Raw genomic sequence first — 19,321 nt, forward strand, 5'->3', positions numbered from 1 at the left:
GTGGGAGGTTTTGTTTTGTTTTGTTTTCCTCATTTTTTATAACAACACAGCCTTAGGGTCAAAGAGAATGCTGTCAAGAAAAAATAAGAGACTCCTTTTTCTAGTGCTATGCACTCCTAAAGGATTTTTACTTTAAGCGTCACACAGCTTGAATCAAATATTAAGTATCTCCACAGGGCCATGACAAACAGAATCAAACATTTGTGTGGAGTCTTATCACAATTCTGCATAGACATGCAGCCCTCCAGGAGGAGAACTATACACCACTATGTCAGAGGACTGACTGTCCACACCATTAGTAGTGATCTAGACTGTGCTAATAATGAGAACAATGTTTTGTGATATGACAAAAACATTGTCATATCATAACTATCATTTACATTATGCCATTGTCATTTACCTTTACACAGGTACGCTAAAGGATCTGACCCAAACAACTGGCTGACTATTAACGAAGAGACTGCAGAGATTACACTAACCAAAGTGCCTGACCGAGAGTCCAAGTCTCTGGTCAACGGAACCTACTATGCTACAATCCTATGCATGACTCAAGGCAAGTTCTAAGTTAAACACTACAATTTTTTAAAAAAGTACTGATAGTGTGAAGTAATTATGTAAGTATTTACAAGTATTAGGACAGCGGTACATAGTAATGAAGTAGAAATACTTTGTTAATGTAGGTTTTGTGAAAATTTCTATTCTACTCAAGCGTAAATGTGTCTGTCAACTTTCCCCTTTGTTTCACTATATTTTCAAAACCAGGTGGCAAATTTTACTCCCATGCATTTCCTCAAACACCTTTGTTAGTCAGACACTAGGGTGATTGTATTAAGTTTCTGAAGTAACAACAAAAAAAATCCACCAGTGGCATCTGTCCTGTCATTTTCACAAAGAAGATGGCTGACTGCATTTTGTTCACATTTGTCAACAGTTTGTAACAGTTTTTTGACCAGTTACTGTATACGGCATGTAAAACAACAACAAAGACTCCTATTGCTCTTTCATATTTATGTCATATGTACTTTGCATATTTGTACTTAACTATGTGTAATATCAGATACTTTTAAACTTCTACTTGAGTGGTTTTGTCATGAGTTACTTTTATTTTTACTTGAGTATTTTTCCAAAGAGGAATCTTCACTTTTACTCTAGTATGACAAGTGGGTACTTTATACAACACTTTATTAGGATCGCAGTATACATGTTCATTCCTAATACACGATGATTTACATAATAAACCACAAATTTGTCACTTAAACAGGATATTACCGAATAGATGTAAGGAACTTAAATCAAGTCCAAAGTATATGTGCTGAATATTGGCTCCATCAAGAGAAAAAATCACTCTCACTGACTTATCGCTGACAGCTGTGTTGGAATGCAGCCAAACTTGCCTAATTGCTCTTTAACAAGCATATTCTCACCAGTAAAATATTTTCTGTTCTAAGAAAGAGCATTCAAGCTCAAATTAAGTACTCTGAGACATTTGAGAAAAGAGTTATATATGTGTGTGTGTGTGTGTGTGTGTGTGTGTGTGTATATATATATATAATAACTTTATTTAGAGCCCAATATCACTATTTATAGTCTCAAAGGGCTTTTCATGTCTATAACAAAGTCAAATCACAATTATATTATCCATAAGATTGAGAAAATAAATAAGTCTTTAGTCCCATTTTTAAGGTATTGAGAGAACTCTTGGAATGACTAATAGTCCAGAATCTTGAGAGCGCAGGGTGCGAAGTGGGTTATAGGGTGTAATTAAGACAGGTAAGAAGGCGCAAGCCCATGTAAAATTTCATATGTTAATAAAAGGACCTTAAAATCTGCCCTTGCATGAATTGGGAGCCAATGAAGGGAAGCCAGGACAGGGGTAATGTGATCAAACTTCTTCGTTCGGGTCAGAATTCTAGCAGCAGCATTCTGGACCAGCTGAAGACTATTGGTACTAGAGGCAGGCAGGCCAGAGTAAAGAACATTGCAGTAATCGAGGCGAGACGTGACGAATGCGTGAACAATGGTTTCTGCATCAGCCATACTTAGAAAGGGCCTAATTTTAGCAATGTTACGGAGGTGATAAAAGGCAGTTTTGGTTGTGTTCTTGATATGAGTGACAAGCGAGAGACTCGAGTCAAAAATCACACCAAGGTTTTTAGCTGAAGAGTTTTGAGAGATGATTCAAAATTTAGGGTAAGATCACGAAAAAGATGCTTATGCATATGGGGACCAATGACCAGCATTTTAGTCTTGCCTGCATTATATATACCTGTATATATATACAGATATATATATATATATATATATATATATATATATATATATATATATATATATATATATATATATATATATATATGTATGTATAATTGTGTGTGTGTTTGTTCACTTTTAGATACACCACCTAAGACCGCCACAGGAACTATAGCCTTAAAGGTAGAGGACACAAACGACCACTGCCCCAGACTAACCAGCACCTACGAGAGCATCTGCTCTGATGTCAATGTGGTGAACGTGACAGCATTCGATGAGGATGTTTATCCTAATGCAGCACCATACACATTCACACTGATAGAGGACGAGACCAGAGGAGAGTGGGAGATGGAGCATCTCAACGGTAAGAAGGAAAGTAATGTGTAATTTACCATCGATGTTCATTTGTTTTTCAATTTAAACTTTTACTTAAACTTTAGACTGTTTTCATTCTTTCAATATATATAAAGCAAACATTAACCAGTTCAATATATATAAAGCAAACATTAACCCGTTTCTCCTAACACTTACACTAGCCATTTTCACTGAACCATTTTGTCCTCTTGTGCAGCAACAACGGTGGGGTTCCGGGCAAAGGAGTCACTGTGGCCAGGAGTGTATGAGCTGACAGTGGAGATCACAGACATGCAGGGTCTGGGATGTGGGGACAAACAGAAGTTCCAGGTAGAGGTTTGTACCTGTGGAGAGGATGGCATATGTGGCGTCAGAGCTCAACAGTTTGGTTCCTCTGTCAACGTGGGTGCTCCAGCTATTGGACTACTGCTGCTAGGCCTAGCCCTTGTCCTCTGTAAGTTTAAACAAACTCAGAAAACAAACTCACACACATGTGTACATGTTGTCAAGACACACTCAAACAAATAAATTTAACTGGTCCATTTTCATATACCTGCATAAATGGTGCTGGACATATTCACATTCTCAGTAACAAATTAGAATTATCTATGTGAATCAGAAACTAACTCTTGAGGTTCTGGCTATGAGTGCCTGACAGTAACAGAACATATCCTCACCAGCATTTAAATAGGAGAGCTCGGGATATTTGTGCTTCTGCCCGTGTGTGTTTGCGCTCCTGCGTTAAGTTCTCTTTGTTGCATCAGCTGTGCTGTGTTCTGTCATTAGCATTACTAAACTGCCCAGTCCAGGCCGCTGACTTGTCTTTTCTTTTGTAGTGGTGCCCCTGCTCCTGCTGGTCTGCCAGTGTGGGTCTGTGGGACAATTTGCAGAGTTGCCCTTTGACGCTAAAGAATACCTCATCCCCTATCACACAGAGGGCAAGGGAGAGGACAAGGTAAATTATACCAGACTACTGTAAAATACAGGAGATTTGACACTGAATGGAATTCCATGTTACATGGTATAAAAGGATACAGTAAATTGCACGAGCTGTCCCAATACACAGTACACCCCAAGATGCTAATGTAACACTAAAGTGTTCAAAGGTATATGGATGAATGTTTTGTAATATATATATATATATATGTTTTTGATGATTGTAGGAGGTACCTCTTTTGAGTGCACCAGCTGTGATAACACAGAAGGGAACTGAAATCCAGGCTGTTAATGTTGGCACCAAGTCTGCTATGATGCCCACCAGTCAGGACTGGGACAGCTTCTACGGCAGAGCTGCACCAGGCACGCTCCGTCAGAACACGAATGAAAAGCTCGTGTCAGTGGATCACAGGCAGACCTATCAGGAGAACACGTTTGCAACTGTGCGACGTGGAAATTCTCTGTACTCCTCATCCTACAGGCACACAGAGAATGACATTTATGAGGGAATGGCCCTGCCGGACAGTTACCTCCATCAGTACTACTCTCAGGTACAAACACAAAGGAATCTGAGTTCTGCCCACATTAAAAACATGTATATGAAACATTAATATTTTGTTTATTTACCATGATATGTGGAACATGAGCCACGATGTTAAAGGTTTATTAGTGAACATGGAGGGACAATGGACAAGCTTACATCAACCAGCTATGAAAGCTTCATACAGTGTTTTCATCCAGTATCTGAATGACTTGATGACTTCACTATCCTCTGTAGATTAGCACAGTAAATTAGTAAATATAAAAATTAAACTGATAACTATGTCTAATTATAACCAATTAGCATAAATTAATTCATTTTATGTCTATTTACCATGCATACTTACACTATCTTAGGATGGACACTGTAGTACATGGTAAAAGTCTTACATATGAAACACATCACGAATTCACATGTTGCCTCATAAATAGTGTTGATCTTTTAATACATGATGTTAAACGAATTTAAACACATTTCCTTTTCTTCACTACAGAAGGTCAGTTGTGCAACACAGGATAACTTTCCCAAGGACAGCCTGCTGATCTACGACAATGAGGGTCGAGATTCTCCTGTTGGCTCTGTAGGCTGCTGCAGTCTTCTCGAGTCTGACAATGACCTTGAGTTCCTTAACAACCTAGGCTCAAAATTTACTACCTTGGCAGAGATTTGTAGGCCCCCTAAGCCCACTGTAACACAGCAAAAAGTACAACACACACTGAATGCATCAACCAGCATTAAGAAAGAAAGCTCCATCACCAGCAGCAAGGTTGAAGTTGTCAAGTCTGCGCCACCTCCACCAAAACAGTTGCAAGAGAATTCGGTCACCAAAGCCACCAAGACTGTAAGTACATCAGCCGCCCCTCCAAGCATGAAGTCCACTCAGACAGTACTGCTGCAACATCAGCCTTTGTACTACCTGGTGGAGCAACCAATAGCAAATGCTGTTCTGCTGGCTGAGAGGCCCTCTGTTGGTGAGAACATTTATGTTCTCAGTGGAGCTCCAGGGGCAGAGGGGCTGCTTCTCCAGCCCAGTGTCCCAGCACAGACCACTTTCAGCACAACACAACAGGGGGTGTACCTGATTAATGAGACCTCTGTTCCACCAGGAAGCAAAGTGTTATCTGGTCCCAGCAGTCCTACCAGCCCAAGCAGTCCTTTAAGTCCAATAAGTCCTACATTCCTCATTCAGGAAGGATCAAACTTGCTCTACCACCAGGCCTCCCCTGCTCAAGGTACCCCCACTGGTGCTCAGAAGATGGTGGTCATGCAGACTGAAGGTAATACAGGAATTGTTCAGTCTCCACAAGTACCAGTGCAGACAAGAGGAGACCCACAAGTTTTCAGTCTTGACCCCATGAAGCCCTCAAGCCCAGAGAACTTTGTTCTAGTCCAAACATATGGTTATGTTTCCCCAAATCAGTCTGCGAGAGTTTTAGCTCCAGTACAACCAGGTCTCAGCCAAACCACCATGCAGGTAGGAAGACCAGAGGGTGTGTTTTCATTTCAGAACCAGGGACCTTTACTTCCCAATCAACCAACACAGACACAAATAGGGGTAGTGATGCAGGGAAGTCCCGTAGAGTTCACTCCAACAACATTATCACCCAGAGGACCAGACACTGCTGTATTTGTGCCAACACAGGGCCCTGTAGAGACCACTCAGGTTTGTGGACCAGAGAAAGGGGCACTTGAGCAAATTCAGGTTAGCAGTGGGCGGTTGCAGACTGTGAATGTGGTACCTCCGAGTGCTTATCTGGACAATGTATGTTTGATCAAAGATGTTGCCTCTCAAGGACCCATAGGAAAAGTGCACCCTGAAGTTACACTTGGTGTCAAGAAAGAGAGCTCATTGGATAGAATTTGTCCAGCACAAAGTCCACCTGCTACTGAAATAGCAGTGACCCCACCTGAACCTCCAGTAACTCTTTCAGGAGATTCCACCGAGGCAGTTACCCTATTTGAAGAACCAGTAGAGGCTGTGCCTATGAGTACTGAACTCGAGAAGAAGGCTCTCTTTGAGGGCAACAGCAATCCTGGCATAGAGACTGATGGAGCTACAAAGACTTTGTCAGATTGTCAGGTTTTGTCGGATTCCAATTTGGCAAAAAATGAGATAGGAGGGACAGTCACCGTGGAGCCAGTGAAAGAAGAAGCAGATGAGATTTCTGAACATGAACTGCAGGCTACTGAGACAGAAGACACTATGGTACCAGCAGTAGATAATCCAGAATTAATCCAAGATCCGTTACCGGATCCAAGGGGGCAAACTGCAAACAGTGTGACAGAAACAAGTGAGGAAGGTGCGCTAGATGAGAACATGTCCAGAACTGTGCAACTTTGCACAAGTCTCAATGAGTCCTCTATGGCAAGTTCTGATATCATTAGTTCAGTGACAGGTGAAATGGCTGCTGAACTGTCAGAGGCAAACAATGTTTCAGTACAACAGAATTATTCAATTTTGGCAGAGGAACTGGTTTCCACTAAGCCAAAAGAGGACCACCTCACCCACAACACTGAAGAGGTAACAAAGACAATAAACTCTCTGACAGTAAGGCAGGATACTGAAGACATTTCTGATGTAAACATGGAGGAGGACCTAGCTGCAACAGAACAAGAAAAACAAGGTGCTTCTGAAGTAACCAGTGAGGAACTGGAAGACGATCAATCACAGTTATTGCAAAAAACTGCCACAATGATTGATGAGCGAGTTGATATGGAACCTGTCTCACTGCAGGGCGTAACAACTTTAAACTCAGACATCTCGCAAAGCTCTGAGATACCAGAGTTACATATTGTCATGGCACATGAAGGACAGAATGGATTGGGCCAAATTCCACTTCAGGGGGAAACACTAAATGAGGGCTCTGGTGAGGAGAACCTATCAGAAAATTGCACAGAGAGTGAGAGTGCCAATCAAGCGAATATCAGTTCAGAATCTAGTCAAACTGGAGATGCTTGCGTTGACTTTATGGCAGAGAAGACCTCTGGTGTAACTCTGCAGATCTTAACAGCTGTGCCAGGAACAAATGATAAAGAAGATGCAGAAGCAGTGGGAGCAGTTGTCCAACCAGACACAGAGCCCCAGAACCTGGAGCAAGAAATAAAAACTGAAGATGGTCCTGACCAAGATGCACCAGAGACTCAACAAGCAGAGGATGCAGACTGGTCAGTGAAGGCTGAGAATAATTCTGATGACACTTTGGAGAGCTTAGCTGAGGAGGTAAGAACAGAGAATGAGGAACATGTAGGAACAGTTGCAGTGTCTGGCTCAGTAGAGAAAGAAGAAACAGAAAATGCAGAAGAGCAAATGGAGGGTGAAGACGGTCCTGATCAGGTTGCTATGCTGACTCACCAAACAGAGGAACAGGAGAAGAACAGAGAAATGTCATCAAGGGCCAGTCAATCCCTGGAGGATGACGATGAGTTAATAGCAGGACAGACTATTGATGTAACCATGGTCACAGAAGAGGATGCACAGGATGGGACAAGATTGCAGGATGGAGCAGGCACAGACATACATATATCAACTGATATAGCAGAAGAAGAAGAAGAAGCTCTGGACTCAAAACAGAATTTGGAGGGAGGTTTCAGAGATGAAAAAGATCCTGGTGAAGTCACAGAGAAAGGGGGAGAGGGTGAGCAGGACACCCCAGGCTGTATGACAGAGTTCACATCACAGGATATACTAGTTCCTACGACAGAAGCTTATCCTCATCTCTCTACAGAGTTCATACAAGTTCAGAATCAAGCATATGCTGAGGAGCCCCTCCTGGTTCAGAGGGAGATGGGAGAGGATGAGGGGAATTTCAGACTTGAGATGGAAAAAACTCTGCTTCAGATAGAGGAAGATAAAGAAGAGTTATGTATCACTGTGCAGGAGGTCTGCACATCTGAGGATGCAGCTGTCCAGCAGGCAGTGGATAATGTAGGTGAGGTGATGGAGGAAACAGAATTTACGATTGACCAAGCAACAGCAGATGATGACAGCTTAAGTGCAGAGGTGAAATCATCAGAGGCAGTAAGCATGGGCCATATGGAGTTTCAGACAGATTCTGATCTAGCGACAGGTGGTGCAGATGAAGACAGCTTAAGCGTAGAGGTGAAATCATCAGAGGCAGTAAGCATGGGCCAGATGGAGTTTCAGGCAGATTCTGATCTAGCGACAGGTGGTGAAGATAATGACAGTTTAAGCACAGAGGTGAAATCATCAGAGGCAGTAAGCATGAGCCATATGGAGTTTCAGGCAGATTCTGATCTAGTGACAGGTGGTGCAGATGAAGACAGCTTAAGCACAGAGGTGAAATCATCAGAGGCAGTAAGCATGGGCCAGATAGAGTTTCAGGCAGATTCTGACGTGGTAACAGGCAGTGCTGTGACTGAACTGTCTGAGTTATCTACAGGAGAAAGAACAGAAATCAATATGGCAGTGAATGTGACCTCGGAGGACACAGACTCCACCTTAGCAGCAGCAGCAGGAATTCAGTTGGCACCAGAACCGATCCAGAGCCAACTGACCTCAGAATCAGACCAATCGCAAGGGCTCACAATACCAGTCATTCCCCGTAACAAACACAGAAGGAGTAAAAAGTCATCCAGCTCTGTGTCCAGTCCAAAAAGTCCCAAGAGTCCACTGGGAAAATGTAAACAACAATGAGCCCTGTAACCTTTAACACATGTAAAATTACAGTGGCAAGTTTTAGTTCATCCATTTTCTGACAGCCAATTTGTGAAATGCTATATTGATTAAATCACTTTACACCAGACTATGTTGCAAGTTAAACAAACTTTTAGTTTCAAGGGTGATTGGTTTGACATAAGAGATTCTTGTCTAAACTTTTTGTTCTGCATTTGTATGTGGTTTAAGTTTGTTCTATGGCTATTTCAAATAGTGGGGGTATTTTTTTATCAAAATGTTTGAAACTGAACTGTCTTAGTTTTTGCATGCAAGGAAAAATGAATTCAAATAAAACGAGTTTACGATGGCACGCATTGTATTTTCTGTCACTTCATATCTTGACTCACTCATCTTCAGATATGGAACCGCTTCAAATAACTTGGCAACGATCAGGACGCTTCTGTCTGATTTAGGACGGTCTTGTCATACAGTAAACACAACCAGAGCTTGAGGCAACATCCTACGAATCCATTATACAATTCAAAAAGATGCAGTCAAGTGACGAGGGGAGCAAGTTTTCTCACGAAAGGCTGCAGGGTGTGTATAGTTTTGCTCTGATGTTGTATAAAACACACCTGTTTCTGTTGATGAATGCTCTGTTGATTTGAAGCAGAAGTGGAAGCAGAAGCTTTCTTAATAAAACCATGCATGCACAGACAAATCACCCATAGTCCTATATGCACCTCTTTCTATCTGCAAAACAGGGCCATTTTTACAAAATGAGAGTGATAATACTGATATATACACAGCCTCACACTCAGCCTATGCACTTTTTAGATGTGGTGAATCACTCTGAGAGGGCTTACCTTTAGTGTGCTGTCAATCACTTTTCATGCATTTTTCAAAATAAAATCACATGCAAACACTTATTGTGAAATTTCTGATGGTTTAATCACATGCAAACACTTATTGTGAAATTTCTGATGGTTTAATCACATGCAAACACTTATTATGAAATTTCTGATGGTTTAATCACATGCAAACATTTATTGTGAAGTTTCTGATGGTTTAATCACGTGCAAACACTTATTGTGAAATGTCTGGTGGTTTAATTACATACAAACACTTACTGTGAAGTTTCTGGTGGTTTAATTACATGCAAACACTTATTGTGGAGTTTCTGGTTGTTATTCCTTATCAGTAGAATCACAGTCAGTAAAGAATGATATTTTCCGCAGACAGGTATTCTCGTCGAGATGTATGGACTTTTTATGTCAGATCTTCATATTCTCAATAACTTCATGTTTGAAGTTATTGAGAATTGGCACAGGAATATGCTCTCTGTCACTATAAGCACTTTAAAATATGAGCTTTGGTGTTTAGCTTTTGGCCTGGTAGCTATGCACCTGACAACACAAAAGAATGATGATTTCTTCATGGAATTTCACAGCACTGATGTACACAGACAATAACAACGGTCAGTCGGTCCCACCTAGAGCCATCTCTGGTTTACACTGAAATTAAGGATTGGATCAGTAAGGTTCAGTAGGGATCTGACCCAAACACAGGATACTCAGTCATTTTTGGCAGAATAGTGCATGATTACTAGAGGCCAGGGAGTGTCGTGAACAGAGCCATGTTACCAGCAGCCAGGGAGTGTCATGAACTGCACCACGGTTATTCGAAAGACTATTCGAAAAGAAAGCTTGTGTTGTGTATCTCTTGTCAATGGAATTTGGTTTGACACACAGGCTCCTCCTGCACTGAGTGATCACCTCAGGGGGTTTGGAAGAGTTCCATTCAAAGCTCAAAACACATCAGTTGAAGACTGAAGCAAGTCAAGACACCAAAGAGGACACAGGGGACCATAAATCTACTGGTGGATATACCTGACGCATATTGACAAAGCACTTTCAAAATAAGTCATACAATTCACAAGAAACAACAGGGACAGTACATATAAGACCATGTGACGCTTCAACCACTCCCACATGTTTTAAACTATCTCTGAAAGCAATGTTTTCCCCCTTATGTTTAAACATGTTATCTGTATTTAAAAGTCAGTCAAAGCAGCTCTTTCGAACTTGATACGAAAACAGAGCAGCTACTCAGTGTGCTGCACGAGCACGACTGACTCATAATTGAAATGTTTGCGCCACCTAGAGGCAGTAGCGCCAGATATTTTGTTTTCAACATCACTGAGTGTAATTAGAGGCTCTCAAGCAGTTAGTTCTGTATCAAGAATACTGATGTCCCCTGAGTTTGTGTTGTTTATCTTACAAATAAGAATATGTTCCCAAACTATGCCTGCTTGCAAGAATGCCTGACTTGGTGAGCAGGTCACTGACGGGGTTTCCTGGAAACGGTCAGTTACTGTCCGTTTCCCAACTCGAACCCCGTGAACCCACAGAACCGAACATTTGCTTCAGGCCTCCACTGACACACCTGAAAATAAACTTACCATCAAGCTATTGATTTGGTAAATAATGTGTGTTTGTGCAGTGCCACATGCTACGGGTCTCCGGAACTGGACCAGAGAAACTCAGCAATAAGTTCCTTGGTGACGAGAACTTTTTACTCTGACAGACAGTCCATCAATTTTCTCCTCTCAGAGTCATAGTGACTGCATGAAATTAAATGTGATTCCAGCCCTGGAGTATAAACTGAGTAAACTAACAAAAGAGAGACATGTATTACTGTTATAAAAGTTTTCAGGGAACCTGATGAAATAAAGTGGCTTTTAGATTGAGCCATTGAATTTCCTTCCTTGTTCGTTTTGTGTGGAGGTGTAAACTGAAAAGACTAGAGATTAGTCTTAAACGTTTTTCAAGGATTAATGAATTTCTTTTTTAATAAGACCGTAACAAAGCAGGTTTTGTGTGGAGCAGCTCATTCCCCTTTATTTACCGAGTCAACATAGCCCCTAAAACACTTGCACAGGTCACCTGATCTGGCTGCCTGATCCTTTTTGAGTATAAAGGGTAGAATAGTTCAGTTCAGCAGCAGTTCAGCGTCATGATGGCCAAAGTGGTGGTCTGTGTGTTCCTCACCTGCGTGTTTGTGCTCTGTAGCACCGCCCCAGTGGTAAGTTACCTTACTGACTACAACTGGAGACTGGAGACAGGCAGGATAGACATCTCTCTGTATAAAAAAGTATAAACTGATATTTATTTATATGAAGAGCAAGGATTGAGAAGTAGGACAAGCATTGAAAACCTGTCTAATCTGTAGTTTCGTTGATTTTTCTTTTTTTTTTAATCATATACCCTAACAAAGTCATCCAGAATGTATTGGCTGCGTTTCTTGAAGGTGGGGTTGGGGGGGGGGGGGGGGGGGGGGGGGGGGGTGCAGTCTACTACTCATTCTTTTGTAAATGTCAACAGGATCCCGTAAGAAGTGCTTTATCTTTTAGTTTGTTTAAGATCAATCTAAACTTCTAAATATTAAAATCGGTTTTAAGAGTATTTGTGATGCAGAATCATAATTCGTTATCACAGCAATGGAAAGAACACTTACATTGTGTCGGGGACGACTCGCCCAGAGCCTTTTTCTCTCTTTGATCATCTGCGCGTGTAAGGTCTTTACTTTATCTGGTAACCGTTTCACAATAACCGAAATAACGGAAAATCCCCGGCTGGCGGAGACAGATCGTCAGAATGAACTCGTTACGCCTTTAGAACGCGAAATGCACAGAGATCGTTCTTTGGCCTTCTTTGCCTGTGGTTTGTCGGCTCTTCTCAGTTTGACCGCTAATGAACACATTCAATCGGCTAAATAAATTTCACTCAGGGATGTAGTATAGAAGAAACGTATCACAAATACGTTTACGCGGCTCCTAGTAAATGTTTGTAACAGAACAGTTAGCGATCTGGGACTAGGCCGCGTTTAAGAACAGGGTAAGACACAGTCGTTAATTAACGATTGGGTTTTAGTCTCCAGTTATGATTCTGTGCCATCACTGAGGATGGTACTGCTCCCCTGCAAACTCCTCTACTGCCATAGACTAAGGGGATCAGTAAGGCTAGATCACGTGCAGTGACGGATTTACTTAAGGCCAATGAATGTATGAACATGCAAGTACACTGAAATAACGTATCGGAACAGCGTTCTGAGGCGAACTCCTGTCCCTTGCGAGCTCTTTGCCCTCTCAGTCACTGACCTTCTGTACTCGCCCACTCGAATGCGCGCCCACTTCTTTGCCTGATCAGATTAATCCGCCAACAACAGAGAGCTAATTAACATCAGTTAACCAATTGTACGGTAACCAAGTTTTTTGGCCTAATTTCTTCAGTGTAATCACTGATTATGTACTTCGACTACGAACATCATAAAGCACAATAAACTCTCTTTCATTGGCACTATTGGCAAAACACCAAAGAATGTTGTTTTCCCGCTCAGATTAATAACAACTCCAGGCTGCACAATTCCACTAATTTTTCTGCCAAATAAACAAGGTATGATCAAGTTCTCTCTGGATTCACCTCGCTGTGACACGTGGGCCCATGACATTTTGCTCTTCTTTATGTAGTTCTGCCTTGTGTATTTAAGCAAACTGTTGTCGTTTGGGCCTCAGAATACACACAAGATCCGTAGGCTCCGTTACGGTGTATTATCGCCACCAGTTAAAGATTACACCCATAATTCGATAAAATTAAGGACCAGCCAATGGCCGCTCAGGTGAAGTCTGAGTTGGCTTATTTCCTCTCAAGATGCTCTATTTTGATTGGAATCCATACTGGTACCATTTCTGTGTAAAAGCAACATGGCAACACTCTCATCTTTAACGACAGCGACGGTTTGGTTGAATGACACAAAAAAATTCCTTTGATGGCGCGTATTTGTTGTACTCTCTCTGTCATCTTTCGCCGAAGGATGTGCACGGTGGATCCGACGAGAAGTGCCCACTGATGGTAAAGATTTTGGACGCAGTGAAGGGCATTCCTGCTGGATCCGTGGCGCTCAAAGTATCTCGCCAGGGAGCCGACGGGGCATGGACACAGGTCGCCAACGGGTGAGTAAACAAACGTCGCAACTTTTCAGAGAAAAAAACTCACCCATAAGAGAAATCTTCAAAATATCTTTTGCATCCCAACATGACAAACTGTCCTTCTCTCCCCCTTGTCCATCTTCAATCAAATTTTTTCGTGTAATTTCGCACACGCGCATTTCTGGCCTCTCATCACCGCTCTCGCACTCTGGCGCGCAGGGTGACGGATGCGACGGGTGAAGTTCATAACTTGATCACAGATCAGGAATTTACAGCTGGTGTGTATCGCGTGGACTTCGACACTAAAGCCTACTGGAAGGCCGAGGGTCGCACGCCTTTTCACGAAGTTGCCAGTGTGAGTAGAGCTCTTTCCTGAAGTTCCCTAGACTGATTTGACAACGTCACCGTCATCAGGGTCAGACCCAACGGGCGTTTAGAATCTAAAAATTAAACGGACATATGTTAATGCAAGGCAGTCCAGATGGAAGACCGACACACTGTAGTAACAGTGCCTTAAAGCAAACAAACTGACTCACCCCACAGAGTAACAGTTGAAATATTCCAGTCAACACCTCCACATTACGTCTCTGAGCTTAACTCTTCCAGCCCAGTTTCTCCAGACTGTAACATTCTCTCTCATAAGGGATGGAGTTTATCTGATTTTAACGGACCAGAACATTGATAGTTATCATAACAAAATGGCTTATTAATGTGTTCTGCTTTTCACAGAGCCTCTTTATGGCAGTACGAGGCAGTGACTGAGAGCATTTTCGTTGTATTCTGCTCTTTAGCACAAAATGAAGTTAAATGAAATTGCTTCGGATTAGAATAAGTAGGCTAATTTTTCTTCCAAAGTGTTGCTGTCTTGTGTACATGGCTTTCCTCTCTCTTCCTGTGTGTAGGTGGTGTTTGAGGCACATGCTGAGGGACATCGACACTATACACTGGCCCTGTTACTGAGTCCCTTCTCCTACACCACAACAGCAGTGGTGGTTAACGCACACCAGTGAATGAAGACATGAACACACACACGTACACACACACACACACACACACACAGGTTATACACTGTTCAAGAACTGAGGCAGGAGGTGAAGTTTTCAACTATAAACTCTTTTTAATGATCATTACAGAGCATATTGCAGTGAACAGACCAGTAGAACAGAAACATCCGGAACCAGGACTGTACACGTCAGTCAAAGCAGCCAGCATCACAGGAAAACTCTGCTTCTGACACTGATGTTACAGTAAATGTGGACCCTCAGAAACAGAGACAGAGAGGAATGGTCCTCCTTTCAGTACCAACTTGTCATCCAGAGGTCTACAGACATGGCTCCTGATGAAAATTAAAACTTTTAAAAAATAAATGTGCACTCTTTTTCTTTTTTTTTTTTAATCCATTTTCAAACACCATCCACACCACATCACTGCATCTCTCAACCAACAATGCAAAAGTGTGAAGAAAACAAAAATAGAAAAGAAAAATAATAATAAAACTCAAGGCACAAATATGAATACTGCAAAAAACATAATACTCTACATTACAAATCTTTCTCCTTTTTTTTTTTTTGTAACGATCTGTTTCTTCAATATTTGAAAAGGCGACAGCGGAAGGAGTGGGTATTGATTGGAGTGAGTTTAAACCTGCAGACTGCACAAACCGGCCACTACTCAAGACCCTTCACAGTGTCAGACAACCAAGGCTAACTTTACAGCACCTTTATCAGTGAAAACACTAAACACACATACACACACACACACACACACTGTCCAGGGCCTGATGGGAGAAAACCCAAGGAAAGCATCTTCTCCCCTCTGTGAGAGAGCAAAAGACTGGGGTTTGAATAGTAAATGTGTCATTGTGCATTCTCATACTGCAACAGGAATTTGCAAAACTGACAGCTGTAATTTTGGCTGGCTGCTTTCACTGGACATTTCCCCAGATACTGGACCGTGAATGCACCAACTTAACAGCTACTCAGGTAAAGTGTTTGTTTGTTTGTCTCCGTCTTTTCCACGCCATGTCATGTAGAAAACTGAATTAGTCCTGGCACTTTGCACCAGGCTCCTGTCCAGCACAGTGTCTGCTCCAAATCAACACCACTCCTACTTACAGACTGGTGTGGATGTCTTTGTCACTGGTCCCATCACTTGATTCAGTGCCTGCCTCTGAATACTGTTCACATTACTGATGGCCAGACAGGTGAAGGGTTATCTGCTTTAACGACGGTTTAACTCCGCCTACGTCTCCGCTCCGCAAACACCGTTTCATGAAAGAACGCAAAGACTGTTTAGTTCAGAGTTAAAGATCCCCAAGAGTTTGCATGAATATTTTCTTTTTCTTTTTTTTGCAGTAACGTCTTTAAAGAATGAACTCACGCGGTGTGTTGTCACAGTGAGCTGTAAATGCTCACAGTCATGAGGGTCTGCTTTTGTCAAAACTTCACACTGACTATAAGACTTCTTCAGAGAGAGGGAAGCAACAGAATGAAAGAGAAGAGAAAAAAAGAAACAGACGTTGGCACTAGTCTCCTTTTCTCGTTGGTCACAGGTGATATGCTAACACTATGCGTGAGCACCTGAATCCGATCAGTTTAGTCTGCAGGTTTAAGAAAAACAACAAACTGTGTAAACAAAAGGAGGACCCGAGCAAACAGTGTCCTAGAGAGACCAGATCTCGCAGTAGCCGTGACAACCTCACAGATAAAGACTATGCTCTACACAAGACATGTAAGAACCCTTAACCTCTGATGCTCACGTACAGCACACACAGTCCCAGCCTCATCAGACCTCCAACACAACCCAGAGACACTGAGTACTTTAAAGCTCTTATTTAACAAACGAGGCTACGCATGTATACACACACCCACACACACACACACACACACACGCACAGACAGACGCACGCACACCCACGCACGCACGCACACACAGACACCCCGGCTACAGGTATCAGAACGATCCAAAGACCTGCTGTTTGGGTCTACACACGTTTACTGTGTGAAGTAAACACAAACAAACGGCATTTCTCTTAAGGACACAGATATGATAAATTAACAAAGAAACATCACTGGCATATACATTAAAGAAAAAAAAATTTTTTACATGTTCAGAGTGATAACTATATACAAAGGCCAACAACATGTACAAAAGAACAAAGCCTACAATGTTTCTTCCATCAGCTTGTAGTGCTGGAACAGGACTAAGTCTTCATGGCCTTCAGTTCAGTTCAGTTCAGTTCGGTCGCCAGTCAAGAGCAAAGACTATCACTCTCTCATCTAGGCCCAACCCATGTTCTGATCAGCACTTCTCTTAAATACGCCATGTTACATCCACAGTCAGCAACACACACACTCGCGCGCACACACACAAACACACACACGCACACACACGCACATGCACGTGCAGGCACACGCATGCACACTCACACGCACGCGCACACACAGACTTCTGTAAAGAGTGTTTTGGCTTGTAGCAGCTGTGCACCAACCAGTTGACCAGCTATTCCTATGAATGACTAAGAATAAACGTTTCAGTCTTGTCCACTGACCCTCATTTTTCCATTTCTCATCTTCTTCTCTCATCCTTCTGTTTTCTCTCCTCCTTACAGTGCACTTCACATGAGGGACAGGAGGAGGGTAAATAAGCCACAAACAGAAGCAGAAAAAAACCCCAAAACATTACACGTGTAATGATAAAAAAACTTGCGATTAAAAAGATTAAAAAAAAACAAAACACAGTGACAGAGAAAAGAAAATTGTGATAATAAATTAAGGCATGCAGCAGATAACATCATCTTTCTTTTGTTTTCATTTTGATTTTTTTTGTTTTGTTTGTTTGTTTGTTTAGGTCAAAATGTGCCCCATTGACACACACACACACACACACACACACACACACAAACACACACAGAAGATTTAAAAAAAAAAAAAAAAAAGAAAAGAAGAAAAAGTCAAACTAAAAAAAAAAGTTGAAAAACACATAGCTGCCAAAGTAATGATGATGCGCTGAGGAAACGGGGCTGTTTGAGACAAAGCTTGGGCCGGGGCAGAAAAAGGCAAAGTCTATATACAGCCGCTTAGTGTCCACTCCCCTCAGCACAGCCGGACCAACACCAACACCAACACCAACACCACCGTCACGCACAACCAGAGTGCTTCAAAACGCAAAGCTCCAAATCAAAGAGAGCAAAACCAAACCAAAACAAAACAAAACAAAAAATAAATATAAAAAAATAGAAATGTACAATACATACACATAAATCAGCAACACTTCCAAAGAAATATGTTTTCTTTCTTTAAAAAAAAAAAAATATATATATATATATATATATATATATATATATATATATATATATATATACATATATATGCATTAAAAAAAAACGTGACAAAAATGTCCATTGGCGTCTAGAATGTTGCTGATGTGTAAAACTGAGTTTCTTTCCTTCATCTTTTTTCTTTTCTTTTTAACCCATGAAAGTGCAGATGAAATCAGGAAATGTTTATGATAGCCTATGAGAATCAGTTAAGGCTTCGCAGTAAACATCTGATTGGTTGATGCTGGCGCCACCTACCTCCTTGTTTGTAATATGACATGGATTGAAGTAGCTAAAGCCAGCATGGACACATAGACATGCTATGAGACAAAAAATACACGTAGCTGCATTCACTCACACTCACACACACTCAAACACACACACAATCAATCAATTGTTCGACTAGACAAGCCTCTTCCCCCATTCTCCCCTGTCTTAAGGTTACTTGGCAGCGTAACTTCATATTGGCCCCACACTGTGCATTTGAAGGGTGCTGGGTGAAGGGAGAATGCGGGGGGAGACGGGGGGGGGGGGTCAGTATTCGGCGATGGGGGCGAGCTCCGGGTGGAGGTTGACTGTGATGTTCTTGTACAGACTGCTCATGGAGATCTCCGCTGTATACTTCAGATTATTCAAGCCGTCCAGATGCTGCCTCTCCTTCGAATACCTCAGCAACTTGTACCTGAGATAGAGAGACAGAACGAGAGAGACAGAACGAGAGAGAGAGAGAGAGAGAAAGATCAACTGGGATGTTCTCACTATGGTATATGAATGATTAACTGTGAGGAGTATGACAGATTCTACGCAAATAGCGTGTGTGTGCGTGTGTGTGAACACTAAGTCAACGGACTTCGGGTCAGACACACATTCACATGCACTCTGAAGTTTCAAAGTTTAGTGACCTAGATCAGAGCACTGTCAGTCCCCGATCACTAGATTCCTACACACTTGTGGCTTTGACTTGATCCTGAAACAGGATGCGAGATGGATGCGGGTCTAGTTAATGGTTCACTCTGAATGACCTCTGCTCTAATTCTGTCCAAACACTTTGCCAGCCAAAAGAGACAGCCCCCCCAACTCTGAGTGTCAGACACCATGTCCGCCTTCATTCAGACTGTATCTCTGTGTTTCAGCACAGTCTCTGTCTCCGTGCACACAGGAGTGCATCTCTGTGCTTCAGCACAGTCTCTGTCTCCCTGCACACAGGAGTGCATCTCTGTGTTTCAGCACAGTCTCTGTCTCCCTGCACACAGGAGTGCATCTCTGTGCTTCAGCACAGTCTCTGTCTCCCTGCACACAGGAGTGCATCTCTGTGCTTCA

General features: G+C 42.1%; 3 protein-coding genes across 3 annotated transcripts in view; 2 read left to right on the forward strand and 1 right to left on the reverse strand.

Moving 5' to 3' along the window:
- LOC115809178 (uncharacterized) overlaps positions 1-8,735 on the forward strand; it is a 40,278-nt gene extending 31,543 nt beyond the window's left edge. Inside the window, exons 27-32 of the mRNA XM_030770738.1 lie at positions 411-553; positions 2,393-2,614; positions 2,822-3,058; positions 3,441-3,559; positions 3,768-4,091; positions 4,575-8,735. Coding sequence (XP_030626598.1) covers positions 411-553; positions 2,393-2,614; positions 2,822-3,058; positions 3,441-3,559; positions 3,768-4,091; positions 4,575-8,735 — 5,206 coding nt within the window. The remainder of the gene's footprint in view (positions 1-410; positions 554-2,392; positions 2,615-2,821; positions 3,059-3,440; positions 3,560-3,767; positions 4,092-4,574) is intronic.
- A 2,943-nt stretch (positions 8,736-11,678) lies between these two features.
- ttr (transthyretin (prealbumin, amyloidosis type I)) lies at positions 11,679-15,049 on the forward strand. The gene is made up of 4 exons (XM_030770408.1): positions 11,679-11,780; positions 13,568-13,707; positions 13,903-14,038; positions 14,586-15,049. Exons 1-4 carry the CDS (start codon positions 11,712-11,714, stop codon positions 14,691-14,693), a joined length of 453 nt encoding a protein of 150 aa, XP_030626268.1. The 5' UTR covers positions 11,679-11,711; the 3' UTR covers positions 14,694-15,049.
- A 3,469-nt stretch (positions 15,050-18,518) lies between these two features.
- b4galt6 (UDP-Gal:betaGlcNAc beta 1,4- galactosyltransferase, polypeptide 6) overlaps positions 18,519-19,321 on the reverse strand; it is a 12,853-nt gene continuing 12,050 nt past the window's right edge. The window contains exon 9 of the mRNA XM_030772416.1: positions 18,519-18,683. Within this exon, the coding sequence (XP_030628276.1) occupies positions 18,536-18,683 (148 nt within the window). The 3' untranslated portion in view covers positions 18,519-18,535. The remainder of the gene's footprint in view (positions 18,684-19,321) is intronic.

Source organism: Chanos chanos, chromosome 4 (genome assembly GCF_902362185.1).
Source record: "Chanos chanos chromosome 4, fChaCha1.1, whole genome shotgun sequence".
Lineage (NCBI taxonomy): Eukaryota > Metazoa > Chordata > Actinopteri > Gonorynchiformes > Chanidae > Chanos > Chanos chanos.

What these genes read in the sequence shown, in the direction of transcription:
- ttr (XM_030770408.1), top strand. Translation starts at nt 11,712, where the DNA reads ATGATGGCCAAAGTGGTGGTCTGTGTGTTCCTCACCTGCGTGTTTGTG. An exon ending in TGGACACAGGTCGCCAACGG is followed by an intron (nt 13,708 to 13,902) that starts GTGAGTAAACAA and finishes TCTGGCGCGCAG; the next exon opens with GGTGACGGATGCGACGGGTG. An exon ending in CTTTTCACGAAGTTGCCAGT is followed by an intron (nt 14,039 to 14,585) that starts GTGAGTAGAGCT and finishes TCCTGTGTGTAG; the next exon opens with GTGGTGTTTGAGGCACATGC.